The sequence below is a fragment of the Jaculus jaculus genome, chromosome 13 (genome assembly GCF_020740685.1).
Source record: "Jaculus jaculus isolate mJacJac1 chromosome 13, mJacJac1.mat.Y.cur, whole genome shotgun sequence".
Taxonomy (NCBI): Eukaryota; Metazoa; Chordata; class Mammalia; order Rodentia; family Dipodidae; genus Jaculus; species Jaculus jaculus.
In genome coordinates, this window is record NC_059114.1 from 3,326,364 (window position 1) to 3,347,949 (window position 21,586).

The following is a 21,586-nucleotide window of genomic DNA, read 5'->3' on the forward strand; positions in this document are numbered from 1 at the left end:
GTGTATCTGGCTCTACTTGGGTACCTAGGAATTGAAACTGGGTTGTTGGCAGGCAAACAACAAAACTACTGAGTCATCTCTCCATCCCAAAATATTCATTGTTTTTACTTATTTATTTGAGAGAGAATGGACAGGTCAGGACTTGTAATCACTGCAAATGAACTCCAGGTACATGCAACACCACGTGAATCTGGCTTACATGGGCACTGGGGAATCGAGCCTGGGTTTATAGGCTTCATAGGCAAGCTCCTTGACCACTAAGCCATCTCTTCAGCCCTAAAGAAAATATTTAAAAATAAATAAATAAATAAATAAGCATGTCTTGGGCTGGAGAGATGGCTTAGTGATTAAAGCATTTGCCTGCAAAGCCAAAGGACCCAGGTTCGATTCCACAGGAGTCATGTAAGCCAGATGCATGATATGGCACAAGTGTCCAGAGTTTGTTTGCAGTGGTTGGAAGCCCTGGCATGCTGATTCTCCTACTTTTTCATCTATTTGCCTCTCCCTCTCTCTCAGATAAATAAATACAAATATTTAAAAAAGAAAGAAGAAAGCAGCTTCAAAATGAGCTTGGGAACTAGTGAGAGTTATATTCTACAGGTAAAGTTGGGGTTAAACGTACCTACCCTCTCCTGAGGAGTTGGATGGAGTCTGATATTCAAGTAGCTTCAGACCTCTGCACTGTGATGCTCTTGTTTACCCAAGACACGCAGAAACCACCTTATAATTTTGACAGTCCTGGGATCTGAGGAGAATTGTGTTACCAATAGCCAAGCTTAATGGCCCTGACTTGTAAGCACTGTATAACGAATGGTGTGGGCAATGTCGTTGCTGCTGTTGTTTTGGGAAGTGCCCAATACGAGTGTAGATTCCTTTGCCTCTGCAAAGTTTATATCTGCCAACCTAGTGAATTCCTGATGCGGATTATTGCAAGGAATCATACTCTGGTGTTCATAATTGGGAAGGAGTGGGCATAGGAGCACTGTAGGGCTATATGACCACCTGTGCCCATCACTGCTGCATTCACTCCTCCTTGCCAACAGAAAGTGATTACGTCCACATAACCTCTCTACCATGCCTAGGCTGTGGAGGAGGGGGATCCCATGCACTGTGCCGAAGAGGTAACTAACACTAACGTTTCCATCTTCTTGGCAGTGGTTGATTGAGGGATGTAACACAGGTGGATGGGTGTGAGGGAAACATACTGGGAAGATGTTGACGTTGTCCTTGACAAAGCAAAACAGAAATGCTAACAAACAGTTGGGATAGGACAGCATCTTTAATAAGTGGTGTTAGGACAGCTGGACATCCGCATGCAGAAGAATGGCCTGGGGACCCTATCTCACTTAACATGCAAATATCAAGTGGACTTAAGTGTAAGACCTGAAACCACAAGGTAACCAGAGAAAGCACAAGAGAATACTGCATGACATTACTCTGTGATTTTTTTTTTTTGTTATAATTTCAAAAGCATGGACAACAAACACAAGAGCAGATAAGCAGGATGACAACCATAAAATCCCTGACCAGCAAAGGGAATTACAGAGTGAAGAGACCCTGAACACAATGGGAGAAAGAATCCCAAGCAGTGCATCCCATGAGGGTGTAATTTCCAACAAGTCGAGAGTCCCTTTCATGTGCAGGGAAGCATTACTCCCAAGTCGAAGGTACAGAATCAAGTTGAGTGTACATCAACAGATGGATGGACAAAGAAAACTTTATACTTGCACAGTGGATACGGCTGAGCCTTTTATGAGTCCCTGTCCTATACAATGACCAGGATGAAGCTGGGAGCAGGGTGTTAACTGAAGTAAACCAGGCTCAGAGGGACAAGCTCTACATGACCTTACTTATAATATGGAAGCTAGACAAATCTAGCTCACAGGAGCAGAGTAAAATGGTGGTCATTGAGAGTGGAGAACAAGAAGGTGGGGAAGTATTAATTACTCAATTTAGTTACTCCAGGACATGTACCTGTATCAAATCATGTGGTTGCTTCACACCACTTGCCAAACAAGTATTGAAAGAAGATCCTCAAAAGATGCAAAGGCCATTGTTGTATGGGATGTTTCCATAGAGCCATGGCAGTTCCATTTGTCTGTCATGTAAAAGGTCCCCTGTTCTAAATCTGGTATACTTGTCCTTTCCTCCTGTCAGACTCATTAGGGTGCAACCAGTCACTTTGTAGCTAGAGCTGAAGAACCAAAGATAATTCCACCCTAAGAGCAGCCTCCACCCAGCCTGTTCTGCAGGAATGTGGGGTTTGAAGGCACCGAAGTATTCCAGTGTCCACTTCCTTCTAGCTCTCTTCTCTCATCCCCAACTGGGAAATGGCTTTTGAGCAAACAGGCCATGAGTGGAGTACCAGCTTACCTTTGTGGCTTCCAGAGACAGCAGGAAGACAGCAGGTATGGAGCATGGACCAGGAAATGGGACAAATCAAAGGCAGCCAGCTAGGGATTAGCTCAAGTGGCAGAGTGCTCACTTAACATGTGAGAGGCAGCAAGATCAACACCCATATCCTCCAAGATTCACACCTTGGATCTCTACTCTCCAGGTGAGCTCAGATTCATGCACCACTGGAAGACAACTTTTGAGCCTTTTAACACTTTACTAATGAGAGATCTTTAGGCACAAGACACAGTGACCAATTCATGAAGAAGAAAAAACAAAGCTGACTAGGGATTGAGATGGCATGCACTGGGATGCTGAGAAATTTCTGGAAGTGGGTTGTGCAGCATTATAAATGTTCATAATCCTGTTAAGTTAAAATTATAAAATTTATTTTATGTATATTGTTATCACCCTAAAATGTGAAAAGATTGACTTTCTCTTTAGCTCATAGTCCCATGTTTTTCTTCCCATTTCAACTCATCCACTCACTCAATTCTTCTCGCATTCACTGGATGTTAATTCAAAACTTGCCTTGAGCACCAACGGCCAAAAAAATTTTATCAAAGAGTTACTTTCACCGTCAGGAGAGGAGCAAGGATTTTTCTACTCCGCTATGTCACGTATGGCCCAAGAACATAGGAAGATGTGTATACCATACTGTTGCTCTATGTGACCAATCACAGTCTTCAGGGACAGCTGCAAGTGTTTCTTAGCTCAACAATCATGCGAGTGAGGGCTGCATAGGGGGCAGTGTCTAGGCCTGGGCTCCAGAACACACAGCGTCATGTATTAGGTGTGGACAGTTAAGCGAAAAGGAAGGAGAAAGCTCAAGCTATCCTCAGAACCCCTAAAAGATTTCACATGTAGGCAGCACTTGTCTGGAAAGCAAATGCATTTCGGATGTGACGGACATAAAGAAGGATGTTCTGAAAAGGCAGGGAGATGCACGTGCACAGGGCTTGTGCCCAAGATGTGTCAGATCTATGGGAGATGTGACAGTGGAAGCAAGACGAGAAGAACAAAATATAAAGAATATGGGCTGGAGAGATGGCTTAGCGGTTAAGCGCTTGCCTGTGAAGCCTAAGGACCCTGGTTCGAGGCTTGATTTCGCAGGGCCCATGTTAGCCAGGTGCACAAGGGGGCTCACGTGCCTGGAGTTCGTTTGCAGTGGCTAGAAGCCCTGGCGTGCCCATTCTCTCTCCCTCTCTCTCTCTCTCTCTCTCACTCTCAAATAAATAAAAATGAACAAAAAATATTTTTAAAAAAATCTAAAGAATATGATGACATGTCTGCTATGAAGGAAACATGTATGGTAATATATTTCAAAATCCATTCTTAGCAACAGAATAAACAGAATCTTGTATGTCCCACATGTTATTCCTAGTTATAAGCTGGAAGTCAGAAGATGCTTTGGAACAACCTCCTCTGGACAGTAATCTTTCTTTCTCTTAATGGACCAGGAATTATGGGGGATATCCTAATACTTGTGATACATGTATATACGTTTGCCATTGGTACTGAGAAAAAAAAAACCCATAGACCTTATCCTTATTCACCTGATATTTTCAAATATAACAATTATTTGCAATGTACAAATTGGAGACATAGCCACAGGTTTTTTTTATTTCAGGAACTTCCTGGGTGATGCTGGTTGTAAAATTGTGCTTTTTCTGGAAAGAATGACTCGAGGACTCTCCATCTGCACCACCTCTCTCCTCAGCATGGTCCAGGCTGTCACCATCAACCCCAGGATGACCCTGTGGAGAAAACTCAAACCACAGACTGCAGGACAGGTTCTTCCCTATCTCCTCCTCTTTTGGATGTTAAATTACATCACAACAGTCACTAATGTGAACAGATCTGGAGTTCATATGCATGCCAGGTATTGCTATCTGTTACCATCTAGACAAATAGTGAGGTGGTTTTTCATCTCCTGGCTCTCCATGATGTCATCTTCCAGTGACATGGGCTGGAGCAGTGCGTCCATGGCTCTGCATCTGTATAAACATCACAAGCGTGTCCTCTACCTTCACAGCTCCAAGAGTGTGAACAATCCCAGTCCAGAAATCAGAGCCACACAGAGCACTCTCATTCTCATGACCTGCTTCCTTTTCTTCTACTGGGTAGATTTCACTTTCGCCTTCTACATGGGTTCCATACTGACACGTGATTCCACAAGAACAATTCTTAAAAGTTTGTTAGAACTGGGTTATGCTGTCCTCAGTTCTTTTGCCCTGATCAGCAGAGATGTCCATGTTGCTAAGTCCTGGAGGATTCATTAATGCAATAGTTATATTCTACACCCATTACTCCATGAACTAAAGGTATATACATTAAGAATTGCTTGGCTGTAATGATTTTTTTTTTTAAGAAAAGAATTTTGCCATGCTACCAATTCTGTCATGTTGCTGTTGGTCCTCTTGTCTCTGTAATTACAGGCAAGCCTCACTGCACCAAGCATGGCCTTGTCGTTCTAACGTACCAGAAAATCAAGCTCTTGCAGGATGAGACCAATGGGGCTTCTCCGCCTACATGCACTGCTCTTCACTGACTAAGGCTCTTGAGTTCCAGCTCACGTTGAAAAATAAAGAAGTAGAGCTGAAGAGATGGTTAAAGGCACTTGCTTGCAAAGTCTAATTGCTGGACTTCAATTCCCCAGTACCCATGTAAAGCAAGATGATGCATGTTTCTGGAGTTTGTTTGCAGTAGAAGGCCCTGGTGCATTCATATTCTCTCTCTCTCTCTCTCTCTTTCCCTCTCTTAAATAAATAAAAATATTTGTTGAGAAACAATTAAGAACTGTGGACAAGGATGGGAGGTGGTATGAGAAATAATTTCAGAGTTTGAGAATGACCACAATATTTGGCAACTCAATGTTAACTTCTGCAGACACAAAGCTTTAAAAAAAAAAAAATGACAAACAAGCACAAAGCAGGGGCTCTGCAGGCATTTTTTCATGCTACCCAATGCAGGCAGCGTCCTGTGCATTATTCTGAGTCAGACTTGGACCTCAAGCAATTGACTAAAATATGCTTTAAAAGACACAACTTTGGGGGTAAAGCTAAAGGAAGAGAAGATTCAGGGACCTTGTACCATATGCATAAATAGAAGCTTCAATTTCACAGATTGCTGACATTTGGTCTCAAGGACCACTGAATGTCTTGGTCTGAAGGACTGCTAATTCTTCTGGCCTCAGGAACAGCTGATCTTTGGGTCTCAAGGATTGCTGATTCAGAAAGCTTTCCCAGAATGACATCCTTGCAGAATTGAGAGTATTCTAACACTGTGACTGAAAAAAAATGTCATGTCTATTTCTCACAGGCAGGCAAACTTTACTTACTTTACTTAGGAAAATATTGCGGAGACTCCTTAGAATGGGAGTGTTTCCCATAAGAAATTGAGGACACTGTGTCAGGGGCTTGAAGCAGGGAATAAAATCCCCAGTATTGGGGCAAGTGTCCATAGGACTTCTGCCTGAATGCAAAGAAAAAAGGGGGGATGGGGAGAGAAGGAAATGCTTTTTCAGTAAGAACTCAAAAATACAGGCAGGCTTAATTAGTGAGGGTCTGCAGAAAGCTATGCCAAGGGAGAGGCATCTACAGGTTTGAGAACCTAATTTTATTAAGGGGACCCGTCCTCCCATATCTGTAGCCTTACAAGTGGGTAACGGATAGTCTCCTACCCAGGAATTTGTTCCTCTGGTCTGAAGAAAGTGTCTCTTCCCTTTCTGATGTTAGTAGAAAAACACAATTTGAGTCTTTCAATGTTCTGTAAGCCTGCCTGCAAGAAACTAATAAAGGCTTATAATAATGGATATAATCTACAAAAGAAGAAATCTGTGGCTAGGCAATATAAGACTACTTCAAGATTTCCAGGAAGTTAGTAACAAAAGAACTGACTGACCACCATTCAACTATCCTGTGGCTTTTAGCTTCGGGTTTGCACTGGGGAAGATACTGGAGAAAAGGCTGCTGACAGAAATCTGTATTTTATTTATTTTTTTCCTAAAGCCAGGGCACAAGGGCAAGTCAGGAAGGAGGGGTCAGGGCCTTCTTTCACGCAGGTGGCTCGCAGGGCAGCGCGGACGTGACCGGAGGAGCTGACCCCGCAGGCAGGCGGCACAGCAGAGTCCATCCGCGCCCGGTGGGCGTCGCTGCATCCAGAAGCGCTGAGGACGGCGGTGACCATCGCCGCGGTCACACGCTTCGCACCACGGCGCGGACCTGGCCGTGCCGACGAAGAGCGCGGGGACGAGACTCCCTTCCAGGCTCCGCGAGCAGCGCGCGGGGAGGCTGAGCTCAGGGCCTCGGCTCACCGCCCGGCAGCCCCGCTCTCCGCCGCCGCAGCCCGCCTCGCACTTCCGGCCACTGCTCACGAGGTCAGCAGGGGAACGTCCGGTGCTGGACACGGACGCGGACGCGGACGCGCGTGGGGGAAACCCGAGGACCGAGGTGGAGACACGGGCGGCGCCGCCTTCCCCGCGCCTCGGCCGCGCAGCGTGCGGGACGGGCTGAGAGCGCGCGGGGTCCCGGAGCCTCTGGGCCTGAGCGCTGGGCGGGGACGTCCCGAACTGGGTCTCAAATTCCGAATATCCCTAGAGAAATTAGAGGAGGCTTTAAAGACAAATATCTCTCTTTAAAAGTTAGCTGTTTAGAAAATGTTAATAAAAATTAAAAAATAAAAAAAGTTAGCTGTTTAGTGTATTTAATGTAAAAGGATGCGGGAAGAGGGTACCTCGGGAGAAGTGAAGTGTGGGATGCGTGTGTGTGTGTGTGTGTGTGTGTGTGTGTGTGTGTGTGTGTGTGTGTGTTTACACTGCATATCAGAGGCATGGTGTTGAGGTGGGCTAAGGTGCCAGAGCCTGCTGGCTGAAAGGCTTCAAACCTGATGGGGAATGAGGATTAAAGAAAGACAGGAGAAAGAATGAAAGCAAGGACTCCAGTCCAGGACTGAAGCCCCGTCGTCTAATTCTCAGCAGTCCTTTTTACATCTTCTAGTAAACAGTTTGCCCATAGACAAAAGTTCCAGGAGCTTCACATAAGTTTCTATTTAAAAAAAAAAAAAAAAAAAAAAAACCTCCTTTCTGTTACAGAGTTTTGCACTTCAATCATTTCTCAGTACAAAAGATTATCCCAAGGTTGGGAAACAAACAAACCCTTGGTTCCCAGCAGTACAAGCATAGATCTTAAGGAATGGCCAGCTCTTATCAGTAACACTGAATGTGCATAATCTTGCTTACATGTAGGTGCTAAAGTCTTGCTGCCAAAGGTCCCAGAGCTATGGATACAAGGCCAGCCAAATGGCTCTCCACACTAAGGTGAAGCATTATGTAGAGCTAGCTGACCTTTGTATCCCACTAGTTTTTATTTTAGTTGATTTGCTTTGACAAATCACTCTATAGTTTAGACTGGCCCGGAGCTCATTGCTATCTTCTATTTTCAGCTTATCCATTGCTGGGATTGTGAGCTGGAGCCATAACACACAGCATTTTTTGTGTGTTTGTACATTAAACCATTATACATGCTATGCATTTAAACTTGATTTAATTTAATGACCTGGAATTCACTCTGTAGTCCCAGGGTGGCCTTGAACTCATGGTGATCCTCCTATCTCTGCCTCCCGAGTGCTGGGATTAAAGGCGTGTACCACCACGCCCAGCAATTTAATTTTGATATACACAGTTAAAGCATGTCTTGATACATGGCAGAAACTAATGCAATGTTAATTCACTTGTCTATTGCCCCACGTAATTATACTTTTATAACCATACAGAGAGTAAGGAAATATCTTGGCAGATTTCCACACTTTTTCTAATGGCAGCTGTTTTAATTTGCATCTCCCTACAACCATGTAAAAGGTTTTCTTTTGGGCTGGAAAAGCCTTAGTGGTTAAGTGCTTGCCTGTGAAGCCTAAGGACCGGGTTCAAGGTTCGATCACCCAGGACCCACGTTAGCCAGATGCACAAGGGGGCGCACGCGTCTGGAGTTTGTTTGCAGTGGCTGGAGGCCCTGGCATGCCCATTCTCTCTCTCTCTCTCTCTCTCTCTGCCTCTTTCTCTCTCCGTCTGTCACTCTCGAATAAATAAATAAAAAATATTTTTTTAAAAAAAGGTTTTCTTTTTCTTCACATCCTCATTAACATACACACTACAAATACCCTAATACAGTATACCCAGTTTGGGCTTTGATTTGTGCTTCTATAAACATTAGTAATATTGAGTAATTTTTCTTTGAAAACTTTTTGGCCATTTGTCTTCTTTCTAAAACTTTCCATTCAAGACTGGGCACAATTCATGCAGGTGTGAAAGTAATCCTAGTACTTGGGAGGTGGAGGTAGCCAGATATGGAGTTCAGGGTTAGCCTCATCTACAGAAGTAGTTCAAAATTTTAAGAAAACCTAAAAATAAACAAGAATGCCTATTAAGGTGCTTTTTCCATTTTTCTTAGAGAGAGAGAATTGGCATGCCAGGGCCTCCAGCCACTGCAATCAAACTCCAGACGTGTGCACCAGCTTGTGCACATGTATGACCTTACACACTTGTATCACCTTGTGTGTCTGGCTTTGTGGGACCTGGAGAATAGAACATGGGTCTTTAGGCTTTGCAGGTAAGCACCTTACCTGCTGAGTCATCTCACCAGCCCTCTTTTTCCATTCTTTTAAAAATCAGATTGTGGCCAGGCGTGGTGGCGCACGCCTTTAATCCCAGCACTCGGGAGGCAGAGGTAGGAGGATTACTATGAGTTCAAGGCCACCCTGAGACTACATAGTGAATTCCAGGTCAGCCTGTGCTAGAGTGAGACCCTACCTTGAAAAACCAAAAAAAAAATAAAAATAAAAAAATCAGATTGTGTTTTCTTTTTTTTTTAACTTGGGAGAAATATGTTTTAGGTATTTTGGAGAATGTCTTTTATAAGATGTATAGTCTAGAGATTTTGTTTCTCACACTGTCTCATATTGATTGCTTACACTGCTGTTAAGAGCTATTTTAAATTGTTGCAATCCTATTTATCTATTACTGTTATTATTATCTGAGCCTTTACTGTCATATTCTAAAACCATTATCAGGCCAATTTTAAGCAAAGCTTCCTGCATTCATTTTTCCAGGAACTTTACAGTTTATAGTCTTGACTATTGAGTTGAATTTTTTGTGGATGGCACAAGATAAAGAGACAATTTCAGAGGTGGAGAGATGGCTTCGTGGTTAAGGCACTTACCTGCAAAGCCAAAGGACCCTGGTTTAAAACCCCAGGACCATGTAAGCCAGATGCACAAGGGGTTACATGTGTCTGGAGTTCATTTGAAGTGGCTATTGGCCCTGGCATGCCTATTCTCTCTTTCTCTCTATCTACCTCTTTCTATTTCTCTCTCCCTCCCTCCCTCTCTGTCTGTCTCTCTCAAATAAATAAATAAAAATACATAAAATATTTTTTAAAAAATTTCAGAAGCAGAGCAAGGAAGTTTGCTCATCAGTTAAACTCCAGGTGCATGCAGCACCTTGTGCATCTGGCTTCACTTGGGTACTGGGGAATCAAACTCAGGTTATTAGGCTTTGCATGCTAGTGTCTTAACCTCTGAGCCATCTCTCCAGCCCCTCACTAGAAATTTCTATGGCACTTTATTAAAATAAAAATTGTAGTATTTTATGAAAATATTGTATCTGAGAGCATCCAAATACTATGGTCAATATCATCTATTTAAAGATTAGGAAATCTTGGATTTAAATCCAGAGTGAGGGCTGGACAGATGGCTTAGCGGTTAAGGCATGTGTCTGCAAAGCCAAAGGACCCTAGTTCAATTCCCCAGGACCCATGTTAGTCAGGTGCACAAGGGGGTGCACAAGAGGGTGCACACATATAGAGTTTGTTTGCTGGAGGCCCTGGCTTGCCCATTCTCTCTTCCTCTCTTTCTCCTTCTCCCTCTCCCTCTCTCTCTCTCTCTCTCTTCCTCCCTCCCGCTTTCTCTGTCAAATAAATATTAAATGCAGAGTGAGCAATTGTTAATCATGTTCTTATGAATCTAGAACATTATATTACTAAAGTTTGTTATATCCCCCAAGCATCTGGTATATCTATAACTCCATCTTACAGCATTTGCTGTAGAAAATGCTATATTACTCAGATTACCACAGCTGGATTTACTAGTGTTACATGTCACAAGTGAGTATCTTTTGAAAGCTCAAGATATGTGTAAATCTTCTTCACAATAGAACTAGATTATACATACATACATACAAGATTTGGTCTTCCCGACCAGGCATGGCACAGTTGAGGAATGCAAAGACAATTTCCTTATTGGGGATTCTGTCATTCGTGTCACAGAGTATAGAGGTGTATCTGAAAAAAAAAAAAAAAGATCCTAAACACATCTGTGCAGATTAATTGCAAATGAATATTAACCTCTATCTATCTATCTATCTATCTATCTCTCTATATATATATATATTAAAGGTTAGTCGCTGTCATTCAATAGAGTTGTGGATACTGGAAACTCACCTTGTCATACATGTGTGGAGACAATAAGTACTTCAATGAATTTGTCACTCAAAGTCAGCTGACTTCTCTAGACCATTCATTTTAGCAGTCATTAAGAAAAGAGACCATCCAAAACATTTATCCAAATCAGCTTGTCAGATCATCTCTATAACTAATAAGCAGTTCTAAAGCTAAGATTCTTGTTCAATAATTTATGCACAAATTAATTTAGTGCATGGAGCAGTAGGTGATAGTTAGCTTAGATACTAGATACAAAACCCATGTGTGTCTGGTGTTCTCACTGTCTAGGGCAGGAAGGAAGTCTACAAACAACAGCCAGGCGAGCCGAGGAAAATATATATGACCAACTGTGACCTGGTGAGTGACCAGTGAGCAACTGGAAGCTAAGAAGGGCAGACAGAAGCCCCGGAATGTTGTTCATGTTCCAGTGGCAAGGTCAGCACCAATGTTACATTTATCTGGTGTGAATTGAAAGCTATTATAAGAAATGTAATTCAGAGGGAATGCCAAATACTACGCAGACTGACATGTGAAGTTATATGTGTTTGTAGGACATGAATCGATTTCTGCTTCAAAATTTCCCAAAACATAAAAATTCTACTATAAAAGAAAAAGGAAAAAAAATGGATACTGTTTACACAGTGAATACACATCAGTATGTGACCTGACAAAGCACTAACTTGTAGGCTGGGGCAGATCTGACTGTGGAAATATTTAGACATAACAGTTCTTGAAACACATAAGCAGCAAAATGTGTTTTGCAGGAGTCCTTGAGACAAGAAAGGGCTGGGACCTGTTTCCCTGGTGTTTAGTTGGGGCAGTGAAATAGAAAGTAATAACAGGGTGACTGGGAGGAAGAAAGAGATTACATTCATTGTGACAAAGTGGCTGGAGGCCCTGGCAGACCCATTACCTCTTTCTCTATCTGCCTCTCTCTCTCATAAGAAAATAAATTAATTAATAAATAAGAATGAAAGAAAGAGAGAGAAAGAAAGAAACTTCTTGGTGAAATGTAGCAATTCATTCCAGCATGAATCCAGCAAGTACATGAAGACATCTGGTGATACAGGACGTGCCCCTGCTGATTCTGAGAACAACAGCTGAAGACCAGACGTGGACTCCATCAGCTGGTGAACTTTTATCAATATTCCTGCACGTTGAAAATGTTGACAAGCAACCATTTCGAATTCTCAGTTGTCTCCTCCCAAGTTCTCTCTGAGTTTGGTGTGCTAGGAGGGAAGGGGCAAGACAGGGACCACGTCCGGGAATCTATAGCCCTCAGGGCACCTTCAAAATCACAGCCCTCCTTCGCCTCCCTGCACACAGGCATTGTGATTGAGAACAGAAAGTTTCTGTCCTGAAGAAATGACAGGGAACCAGGGAACACACAGAGATGACCTTGGGGAGGTGGAGCATGAGCACACGCGTTAGGACCGCAAAGATGGTGCACTATGCCTGGGCAGGGCGAAGCCAGGGGGAACTCTGGTGGAGGTCCATAGCGGCCCAGAAGTGCAAATCCGTCGAAAGACTAATCGCACCATCTAGTAGCTGGTTCCCTCCGAAGTTTCCCTCAGGATAGCTGGCGCTCTCGCAGAAAGCCGCGGCCACCCACGCAGTTTTATCCCGTAAAGCAAATGATTAGAGGACTTGGAGCAGAAACGATCTCAACCTATTCTAAAACTCCAGATGGGTCAGAACCTTAGAACGTGGAGCCTCGGTGAGGGTTGGAGAGATAGCTCAGGGATTACCGTGCTTGCTTGCAAAACTACAGAACAGTGGTTCCATTCCCCAGTACCCATGTAAAGCCAGATGCAAAAGAAGGCTCATGGGTGGGGAGTTTGTTCTTTGCAGTGGCTGGAGGCCCTGGCACGCGCATTCTCTCTTTCTCTATCTGCCTCTCTCTCATACATGAGCCACACCTGAAGTTCATACACGGACTCCATCAACTGGTGAAGTTTTAGCAATATTCCTGCACTTTGAAAATGTTGAGAAGCAACCATTTTGAATTCTCAAATGTTTCTTCCCAAGTTCTCTCAGGATTTGGGATGCAAGGAGGGGGAGGGGTAAAACAGGGACCACATCCAGGAATCTATAGCCCTCAGGGCACCCTCAAAATCACAGACCTCCTTCACCTCCCTGCACACAGGCATTGTGATTGAGACCAGAAAGTTTCTGTGCTAGAGAAATGACAGGGAGACAGGGAACACACAGAGATGACCTTAGGGACCTACATTGCAGTAGAAGCCCTTGCTCCCTAGACGAAGCCACAACTCATGACAGCGACATCTTGACAGCAGTGTGAGTTGGCCTTCAGCACTGGGACATCATCAGGATAAAGAGGGTCTGGCAGTGAGCTGTCAGATCGCCACCTTGAGTATGCACAGACTGCACAGGTGAGTGCTCCCAACACTGTGGATCAGCTGCCTTTGATCAGGGAAGGGAATCTCTGAGGAAAGGCTGGTCAGGAGAAGGTGGTGGGAGAGAAGGGTCTGGGCTCCCTTGTCCCTGTTGAAAAGGAAGGTGGAGGGATCATGGAGAAGAAGCCCCAACATTCCCCTACTGCCATCCGGAATGGGTTCAGGGTCATGAAGGAGCCCGTGTGCAGCAGTGCATGTGGTGTCCCATGCCAGAGCTGCTCACTACACAGCCCATGCTAGGAGAGGAGGGACAGAATGGCATTTTACCTGAATATGGAAAGAAATACATGTTCTCTATAGTTTCTCCCCTCACAGCAATGAAAGGCTTTATGTAAAGTGTGTCTTAGATCCAGTGACCACAAGCTTTCGCATGATGAAGCTCTTTTCCCAACTTTATTACTATTTTTTATTTTATTCCAAATGTTTTTTCCTATGCCCAAAACACAATGCAATCTATAATTACAGAGTTTTGTGGAAAGAAACTAATCTGAAAGGCACCACAAAATACAGACGGTAGCCATTAGAGCTCTTCGTTTAGGCTTGCTGGGCATGTCCCAAAGCACTATGTGGCTGCACACACCAAATCCTCACAATATACCTGCGTACATCAAAGAACCATCCCTAGGCTGATGGGTCTTAGACAGGTCTCATTAAATACTCATGTAGTCGAGAACTGGGAAAGTAGGAGTTGGCCTTCAGAAGGGCTGAAAGCAGAGATATTCCTGTGAGCCATGAACTCTACTTTCCTCAAGTTTAGGAATGAGTCAGGCATTTGGAACTAAAAATCAGCTGTGGATCTCACCATCCATTTCCCAGAGAAAAGGCTGAATTCACTAGGGCACTTTGTTATTTCTTGAATGCTGGGGGGCGGGGGGGAGTTGATGAAATCTTATTAAAATATACACATAGGAATGAAGATATGGCTTAGTGATTATGGTACTTGCTACAATACCAAAGGACCTCAGTTTGCTTCCCTTTGACCCATGTAAGACAGATGCCCAAGGTTGCACATGCATCCAGAGTTCCTTTGCACTGGCTATAGTACTTAGCACACCCATTCTATCATCTCTCTCTCTCTAGCTCTGCCTCATTCTCCCTCTAAAAAAAAAATAAAATATTTTAACTACTATATATGTACGTTTATGTATGTATAGATATACATATATATACATACATACATACATAACCTTCCAGATTCAAAATGTAGTCATTGCTTACTCAGCCCAGCTGTGGAATGATTAGCAAAGTAATGATACTTATCTCCTCAGAGAGCATAGAGATAAAGTCAGAACAGTTATACAATCATAGGATGATCAAGAAAGAGTCATTGCAAAGGAAAATTATTTATCATTTTATTTTATAGGGGCGGGTAAGGCAGGGTTTCACCAGCTCAGGCTGACCTGTAATTCATTATGTAGTCTCAGGGTGGCCTCAAACTCATGGGGTTTCTCCTGCATCTGCCTTCCAAGTGCTGAGATTAAAGGCATACACCACCACACCTGGCTTATTTATCTCTTTGAGCAATAGCTGGTACCATTCATTGGATTTTGGAAAGCTAAACTTTTTCCTCAGCATAGATATGGTGATACACTAAACACTCTAATAAATGTGTCATCTAAAGTATATTGATTTCTCTAGGCTATTTTAACAAGCATAACCAAAACAAATATGCATTCACTCTGAGTTGTCAGATGAGATCTGTGATTAGTGTTGTTAAAAACCGAGACACTCATTTAATAACTTTTTTTATAAGCAAATTAAAACAATGTGAAAGAAAGTGCTATGCCAGAGAGCTTAGAACTAGATATTTAAGCAGTGTTCCTCAGGTGTTCTGGCTATGCTGTGTGGGAAGGAAGCAGCTGGAGCTGGTAAAGGAAAGAGATGGCAACCCTGGTGAATTCAGGGCAGTGTATTTCACAAACTCTGAGCTGAGTTATAAACAATGAACAATGAACAGAAGGTAGCTATGGAGGGTGATGGTTTAGCAAAGACCAGCTCAAGGATGTTATGTATATCCTTGAGCCAAGGTAAGTGCCAATTTTACAGCAATTTGGTATAGTTTAAAATAAACAAAAGTAAGTTGGATGTAGGAAGGATGCCAAATTGTAGAGGACAAACAGAATCTGCATAGACATGTAAAATTATGTATGTTTGTAAGAGGTGAAACTCATGGAACTGATCTGTACCTCAAGTTAATTTGTGGTACCTAGGTGTGCACACCTTTTATCCAGCACTCAGGAGGTAGAGGCAGAAGGATTGCTATAAGTTTAAGGCAAGTCTGAGAATACATAGGGAATTCCAGGTCACTCTGGGATAGTGAGAGACCCTACCTCAAAAAAGAAAAGGAGTCAGGCGTGGTGGTGCATGCCTTTAATCCCAGCACTTGGGAAGCAGAGGTAGGAAGATCATGGTGAGTTCAAAGGCACCCTGAAACTACATAGTGAATTCCAGGTCAGCCTGGGATAGAATAAACCCCTACCTTGACAAAACAAAACAAAAAGAAAAAGAGAGAAAAAAATTACTTTTAATTCTAACATATAAGGAGGAAAAAATGATGATGTCTATAAAGTGGTCACAAAACACAGTAAGATTATCAGGAAAGGTTGATTCTAGGCTAGAGTATTTCACACCGAAAAAACATCTAGACTTTACAATCTTTAAGAGACAAAGCACATAACCAGAAGATGTCTTAGGTGGAGTGCCTAAGAGCAGACCCTGAGGTGGGAGCTGATCTCCTGGTGCTCTGGTGGTAAAGAAACTAAGAATAAGAACATGCTAAGTTGGAAGAAGGACAGAACTGAGCCTCAGTGATTCCAGCTAGCAGATTGGAGCACAAATTTCCCAATAGAGTTAGTGTCACATTGAGAAAGGAGGAAGAACCTTTTTTACTCTTCAATTTCACTAACCTCTTTGTCACCAATGGCCTGAGAACCTGGGGAGAACTATATGCCATGTAGTTTCCCCTGAGATACTCGATTTGGACAATCAGTCTCCTGAGTGATGCCTGCATGTGGGGCAATGGAATCAAGTAGGACGATGGTCCAGTGCACATGGCATCATGAATTTGATGAGAAGAGTAAAAAGGAAGGAGGCAGCTCAAACTGACACTCAGGATCAGTAAGTGATGCCTCGTACTTAAGACTTTCTCTGGGAAGCTAATAGGCAAATAAATTTCAGAAATGTGGGGCACCAAGAAGGTTCTTCCAGAAAGGCAGATAGATGTGTTTGATGATGAGGTGTGTCCAATACATGTTTATCAAAAACCTCATTTCAGAGGGGACAGTGGGAGCAAGACAAATAGAAGAAAATGACAAGGAATATGATCAGTAACCTGTTGGAAACAGCCCTGTACAATATATAGTTCAGAAGCCATTGTTTTCAGGAAAATGAATGCAGGATTTTGCTGATGTTTCCCAAATAATTTCTCGTGGTTCTAATTAGAAAGTCAGAACATGATATGGAACAACATTGTCCGGACAACCATCTTTCCTTCTCTTAATGGACCTGGAATTATGGGGAATATCCTAATATTTGTGAGACATGCATATATTTTGGTCATGGGAACTGACAGAAAACCCATAGACCTCATCATCATTCACCTGGCATTTTCCAATCTGGCACTGATTTGTAACATAGAAATTGCAGATATGTCCACAGTATTTCACCGGAGAAACTTCCTAGGTGATTTTGGTTGCAAAGTTGTGGTGTTCCTGGGAAGGCTGGCTCGAGGACTCTCCATCTGCACCACCTCTCTCCTCAGCATGGTCCAGGCTGTCACCATTAATCCCAGGATGACCCTGTGGAGAAAACTCAAACCACAGACTGCTGGACAGGTTCTTCCCTATCTTCTCCTCTTTTGGTTGTTAAATTCTCTGGTAAGCTCAAACATGCTGCATTATATTTCAGCAGTCAGGACTGTGAACAGATCTGGAGTTCATACATATGGTGGGTACTGCTATATGACTCCATCCAGACTAATAGTGAGATGGTTTTTCATCTGTCTCATGACTCTTCGTGATGTCGTATTTCAGATTCTCATGGGCTGGAGCAGTGTGTCCATGGCTCTCCATCTGCATAAACATCACAAGCGTGTCCTCTACCTTCATGGCTCCAAGTGTGCCAATAATTCAAGCCCATTAATCAGAGCCACAGAGAGTACTCTCATTCTCATGGCCTGTTTCCTGTTCTTTTATTGGGCAGATTTCATTTTCTCATTCTACATAAGTTCCATAGTTACATATGATTCCATACTCTTAATGATTATCCTTTTTTTACAAGTTGGTTATGCTGTTTTCAGCCCCTTTATTCTTATCTGCAGACATCTCCATGTTGCTAAAGGCTAGTGTCCTGACAAAATACTAAATCATATTTTTTACCCACGTTTCTGTGTACTGAAAATATGAACTTAAGAATTGCAAAGAAAAAATGTTTTGCTCTAATTATTTTAGTAATGTATTTTGTAATGTAACTGAGTCTGTCCTAACCTGTTAGTCCCCTTGCCTGTGTGCTTAAAGGCAAGCATTTTTGTACCAAGTATTCCTGTAGTGCTCACAAGTTTAAAATTAAAACTAATTAAGAACAAAATAGTGGATTTACTGTTTGCTTAGTTTGGGTTTTCGGGGGGGTTGTTGCTGTTCTTTTGTTTTTGTTTTTGTTTTGTTTTTTGCAGGGGTGGGGAGGACTGATTTACAAATCTGATACTCAGCAAACTAGAGGAGTTCAGCACTTCCAATAAGTTGGAAAAACAATGTCATACGACGTCCAGTCCACAGCGCACATCTTGTGCTAGGCAATCTAACACTACTTCAGGGTGTCCAAGAAGCTGGAAAGCTGAACTCTTGTTGCCTCCGTTTCACCATTTATATCATTTGGCTTTTATTGTCTTGTTTTCAATGGGAAAAATGGTTGCAACTTTGCTGGCCCTGGCACATGTATTCTCTCTCTCTCTCTCTCTCTCTCTCTCTCTCTCTCTCTCTCTCTCTCTCTCTCTCTCTCTCAACTAAATAAATCAAAATAAAGTATAAAAAATGAAATAAATAAAATAAAAGTTTCACAAAATATTTATTTTATTTCACAAAGACAGAGTCTCATGGGCTGGAGCAGTGAGCACATGGTTCTCTACCTGTGTAAACAAAGCAAGTCAGAAGGAGCAGTCTGGGCCATGCTTTAAGCAGGGGGCTCACAGGGCAGCGTGGACGTGACCCAAAGAAGGTGACCCCGCAGGTAGGCAGCACAGCAGAATCCACCCGCGCTCAGAGGGCATCACTGCATCCAGAAGCTCTGAGGACACTGGTGACCATCGCCGCGGTCACACGCTTCTCACCATGTCGCGGACCTGGCCGTGCGCGACAAAGAGCCCAGGGACAAGACTCCCTTCCAAGGCTCCAGGAGCAGCAAAGTGTAAGGATGGAGCTCAGGGCCTAGGCTCACTGCCCATCAGCCCTGCTGTCCACAGCCGGCAGGCCGCCTCCCACTTCTGGTCACTGCTCACTAGGTCAGGAGAGGAATATCCAATTCTGGGCGTCCTCGGAAAACGGATGTGGACATGCATAGGAGAAAAACAAGGACCATGGTGGAGAGACCATGGTGGCTCCGCCTTCCCAGGATCCACCACCCAGTGTGAGGGATGGGCTGAGAGCACTTTGGGGTCTTGGGACCTCTGGGCCCGAGATCTAGACAGGGACTTCCAGTCCAGAATTCGGTCTCAAATTCCGAACTTGACTTGTAAGGAATATCTTTTTTCCATTCTGGCTCAGGCTTACCTAGATTTCCCTATGCAGTCTCAACCTGGCCTTGAACTCACTTTGATTATTCTACCTGTGCCTTCCCAGTGCTAGAATTAAAGGTGTGAATATTAAAGGTGAGGATATCTTCATATAAGCGATACATGTATGTACTGCCATAGCAGGGTCCAGGCAATCACCATCAGGTACCTCAACTGGGGTGCAAAGAAACTAGTCAAGTTAGGCTTGAGTCCCGAGGCTTTTGAAATTGAATGATGCAAAATAAAGTTCACAGGGAGAAAGTCTTCTGGGAATTTATGATTCTTTTCTGTCATGGTGATCCTGAGATCAGGAGAAGAAACAAAAATAGTAGGATGACTTTATTATTATGCAACTATGAAAAGACTTGCACTGAAAAAATCTAGGTTTTTTATTGTTAATAGTAAAGTTGACATTTCAAATTAATTGAGAACTACCAGAGAGGAAAAACGATTACAGGTTTTGGGCATAAAAACAAATATGGTACTGTTACATTATAGCATGACTGTTCCATTTATGCCAGAAAATTCTTGAAATATTTTTGAAGATGCACACCAGGACTGCTGCTGCTTCCTGGATCCTGGTTTCTCCACCACTAGTGTAAGAGATGAACTTGCGTCTATCCTCTTCCTTAAACTAGAGTTGGCTTTGCAGGTAACATCCTGGCCTTTGTGAACACTGTGTGCACCTGTTATGAGTCAATCAAAGGAAGTCTGTGCACCTCATTCTCATCCACTTGCAGGGATCGTCCTGGTCTTTGGGAACGTTGTGTGCACCTGTTGTGGAGACATTCAGAAGAAGTCTGTGTACCTCGTTTTCACCCACGTGGCTCTCACCAACTTCACAGCGCTTCTTGCCAAAGGGGTGCCAACCACAGTAGCAGCTTTTGGTTTTAGAAACTTGCTGGACGACATAGGCTGTCAGAGTGTGGTTTACCTGTAGAGGATGCCCAGGACCTCTCCGTCTGCACCAGCAGTCTGCTAGTGGTGGTCCAGGCCACCACTGTGTGCCCCAGAGACTCCCTGTGGAGGAGGTAAAAGCCAAAGACCTCATGGCTCAGCCTTGCCTTCTTGCTCATCTTCTGGATCCTCACGCCCTTAAAGATCATGAATTTCCTCCATTCCATCAGGAAAACCAGCACAAACATATCACAGATAAGCAAAGATACACCTATTGTTCATTTCTACAAGAAAGTCAAGTGGAGCATTCTGATTATCAGGCTTTTATACAACGCTGCCTTTCAGGCTGTCACGGGTGGGGCCAGTGGGTACATGGTGTTGCTTCTGCACAGGCACCACCAGCATGCCCTCTACCTGCGGAACCCCAAGCTGCTCCACCAAACTCCCCCTGAGCTGAGAGCTGCTCGGAATGTCCTCCTCCTTATGCTGTGCTTTCTCTTCTTCTACTGCACAAATTGTGTGTTTTCCCTATTTTAAAATTCTTTACTTAACAGTAATTTTATGATGCTAGACATTAGAAAATTTCTGCAAATTGTGTGTATCATTCTCAGCCCCTTTTTACTGACTCACAGGGGTGGACATCTGCATGGTTGGCATGCTTAGTGCGAGAGAAAAACATGGAGAAAACGTCTTCAAAGATTTTGTTTTTTATAAGTTTGATAGATCTCATTTTTCTTATTTTGTTTGTAAAATAAAATAACACCAAAGTATATGACAGACATCGCGGTTCATGCTTTAATGTTTCCTGTGCTGTCCTTTAGCTATGAGTGAAGACATGGTAATCATGAAACAGCTGGAATGACACTGAAAGCTTTTTCTGCAATCTGCCACTCTCAAAAATGTCCTTAACTACCTTATTTGAACTGTTTATCACAGTTTCCATAGTAGAGTGTGAAAAACAATTGGACACAGTTTTTAAATGCAATAACACATCTATTTTTTTGTGCCAGGAAATCCATTTCTTGGACCCGTTTCTATGCATATATAGTATATATTTGAATTTCCTACTAACAAATGAAGATTTCCATTGGTTTATTAAAAGCATCTACCATGCTGGGCATGTTGGCACGCGCCTTTAATCCCAGCCCTGGGGGTCAGAGACAGGAGGGTCGCTGTGAGTTCGTGGCGCCACTGAGACTCCATAGTGAATTCCAGGTCAGCCTGGGCTATAGTGAGACCCTACCTCAAAAAACCAAAAAAATAAAAATAAAAAAATAAAAAGCATCTACTATACAATGGAATTTTGTGGAATTTCTTATGGCATGGAGAATTAAGAACTGATTTATGTGAAATAACATAAAAGGTAGAACTAATATTTTATAAATAGATTTTATTTATTTATTTATTTATTTATTTGAGAGAGAAAGAGAAAGAGGAAGAAGCAGATAGAAAGAGTATGGCATGCCAGGGCTTCCAGCCATTGCAAACAAGGTCCAGACACATGAGCCACCTTGAACATCTGGCTTACATGGGTCCTGGGGAATAGAACCGGGGTCCATAGGCTTCACAGGAAAACACCTCAACCAGTAAGCCATTTCCACAGCCTGATGGCAGAACTTTAA

The 21,586-nt window shown here is 43.0% G+C and overlaps 1 protein-coding gene and 1 pseudogene across 1 annotated transcript; both read left to right on the plus strand.

Moving 5' to 3' along the window:
* Positions 1-16,755: 16,755 nt before the first annotated feature.
* Positions 16,756-17,646, plus strand: LOC101615904 (putative vomeronasal receptor-like protein 4). The gene has a single exon (XM_004670895.2). It carries the CDS (start codon positions 16,756-16,758, stop codon positions 17,644-17,646), a length of 891 nt encoding a protein of 296 aa, XP_004670952.2.
* A 981-nt stretch (positions 17,647-18,627) lies between these two features.
* LOC123454197 lies at positions 18,628-20,826 on the plus strand (annotated as a pseudogene).
* The last annotated feature ends 760 nt before the right edge of the window (positions 20,827-21,586 follow it).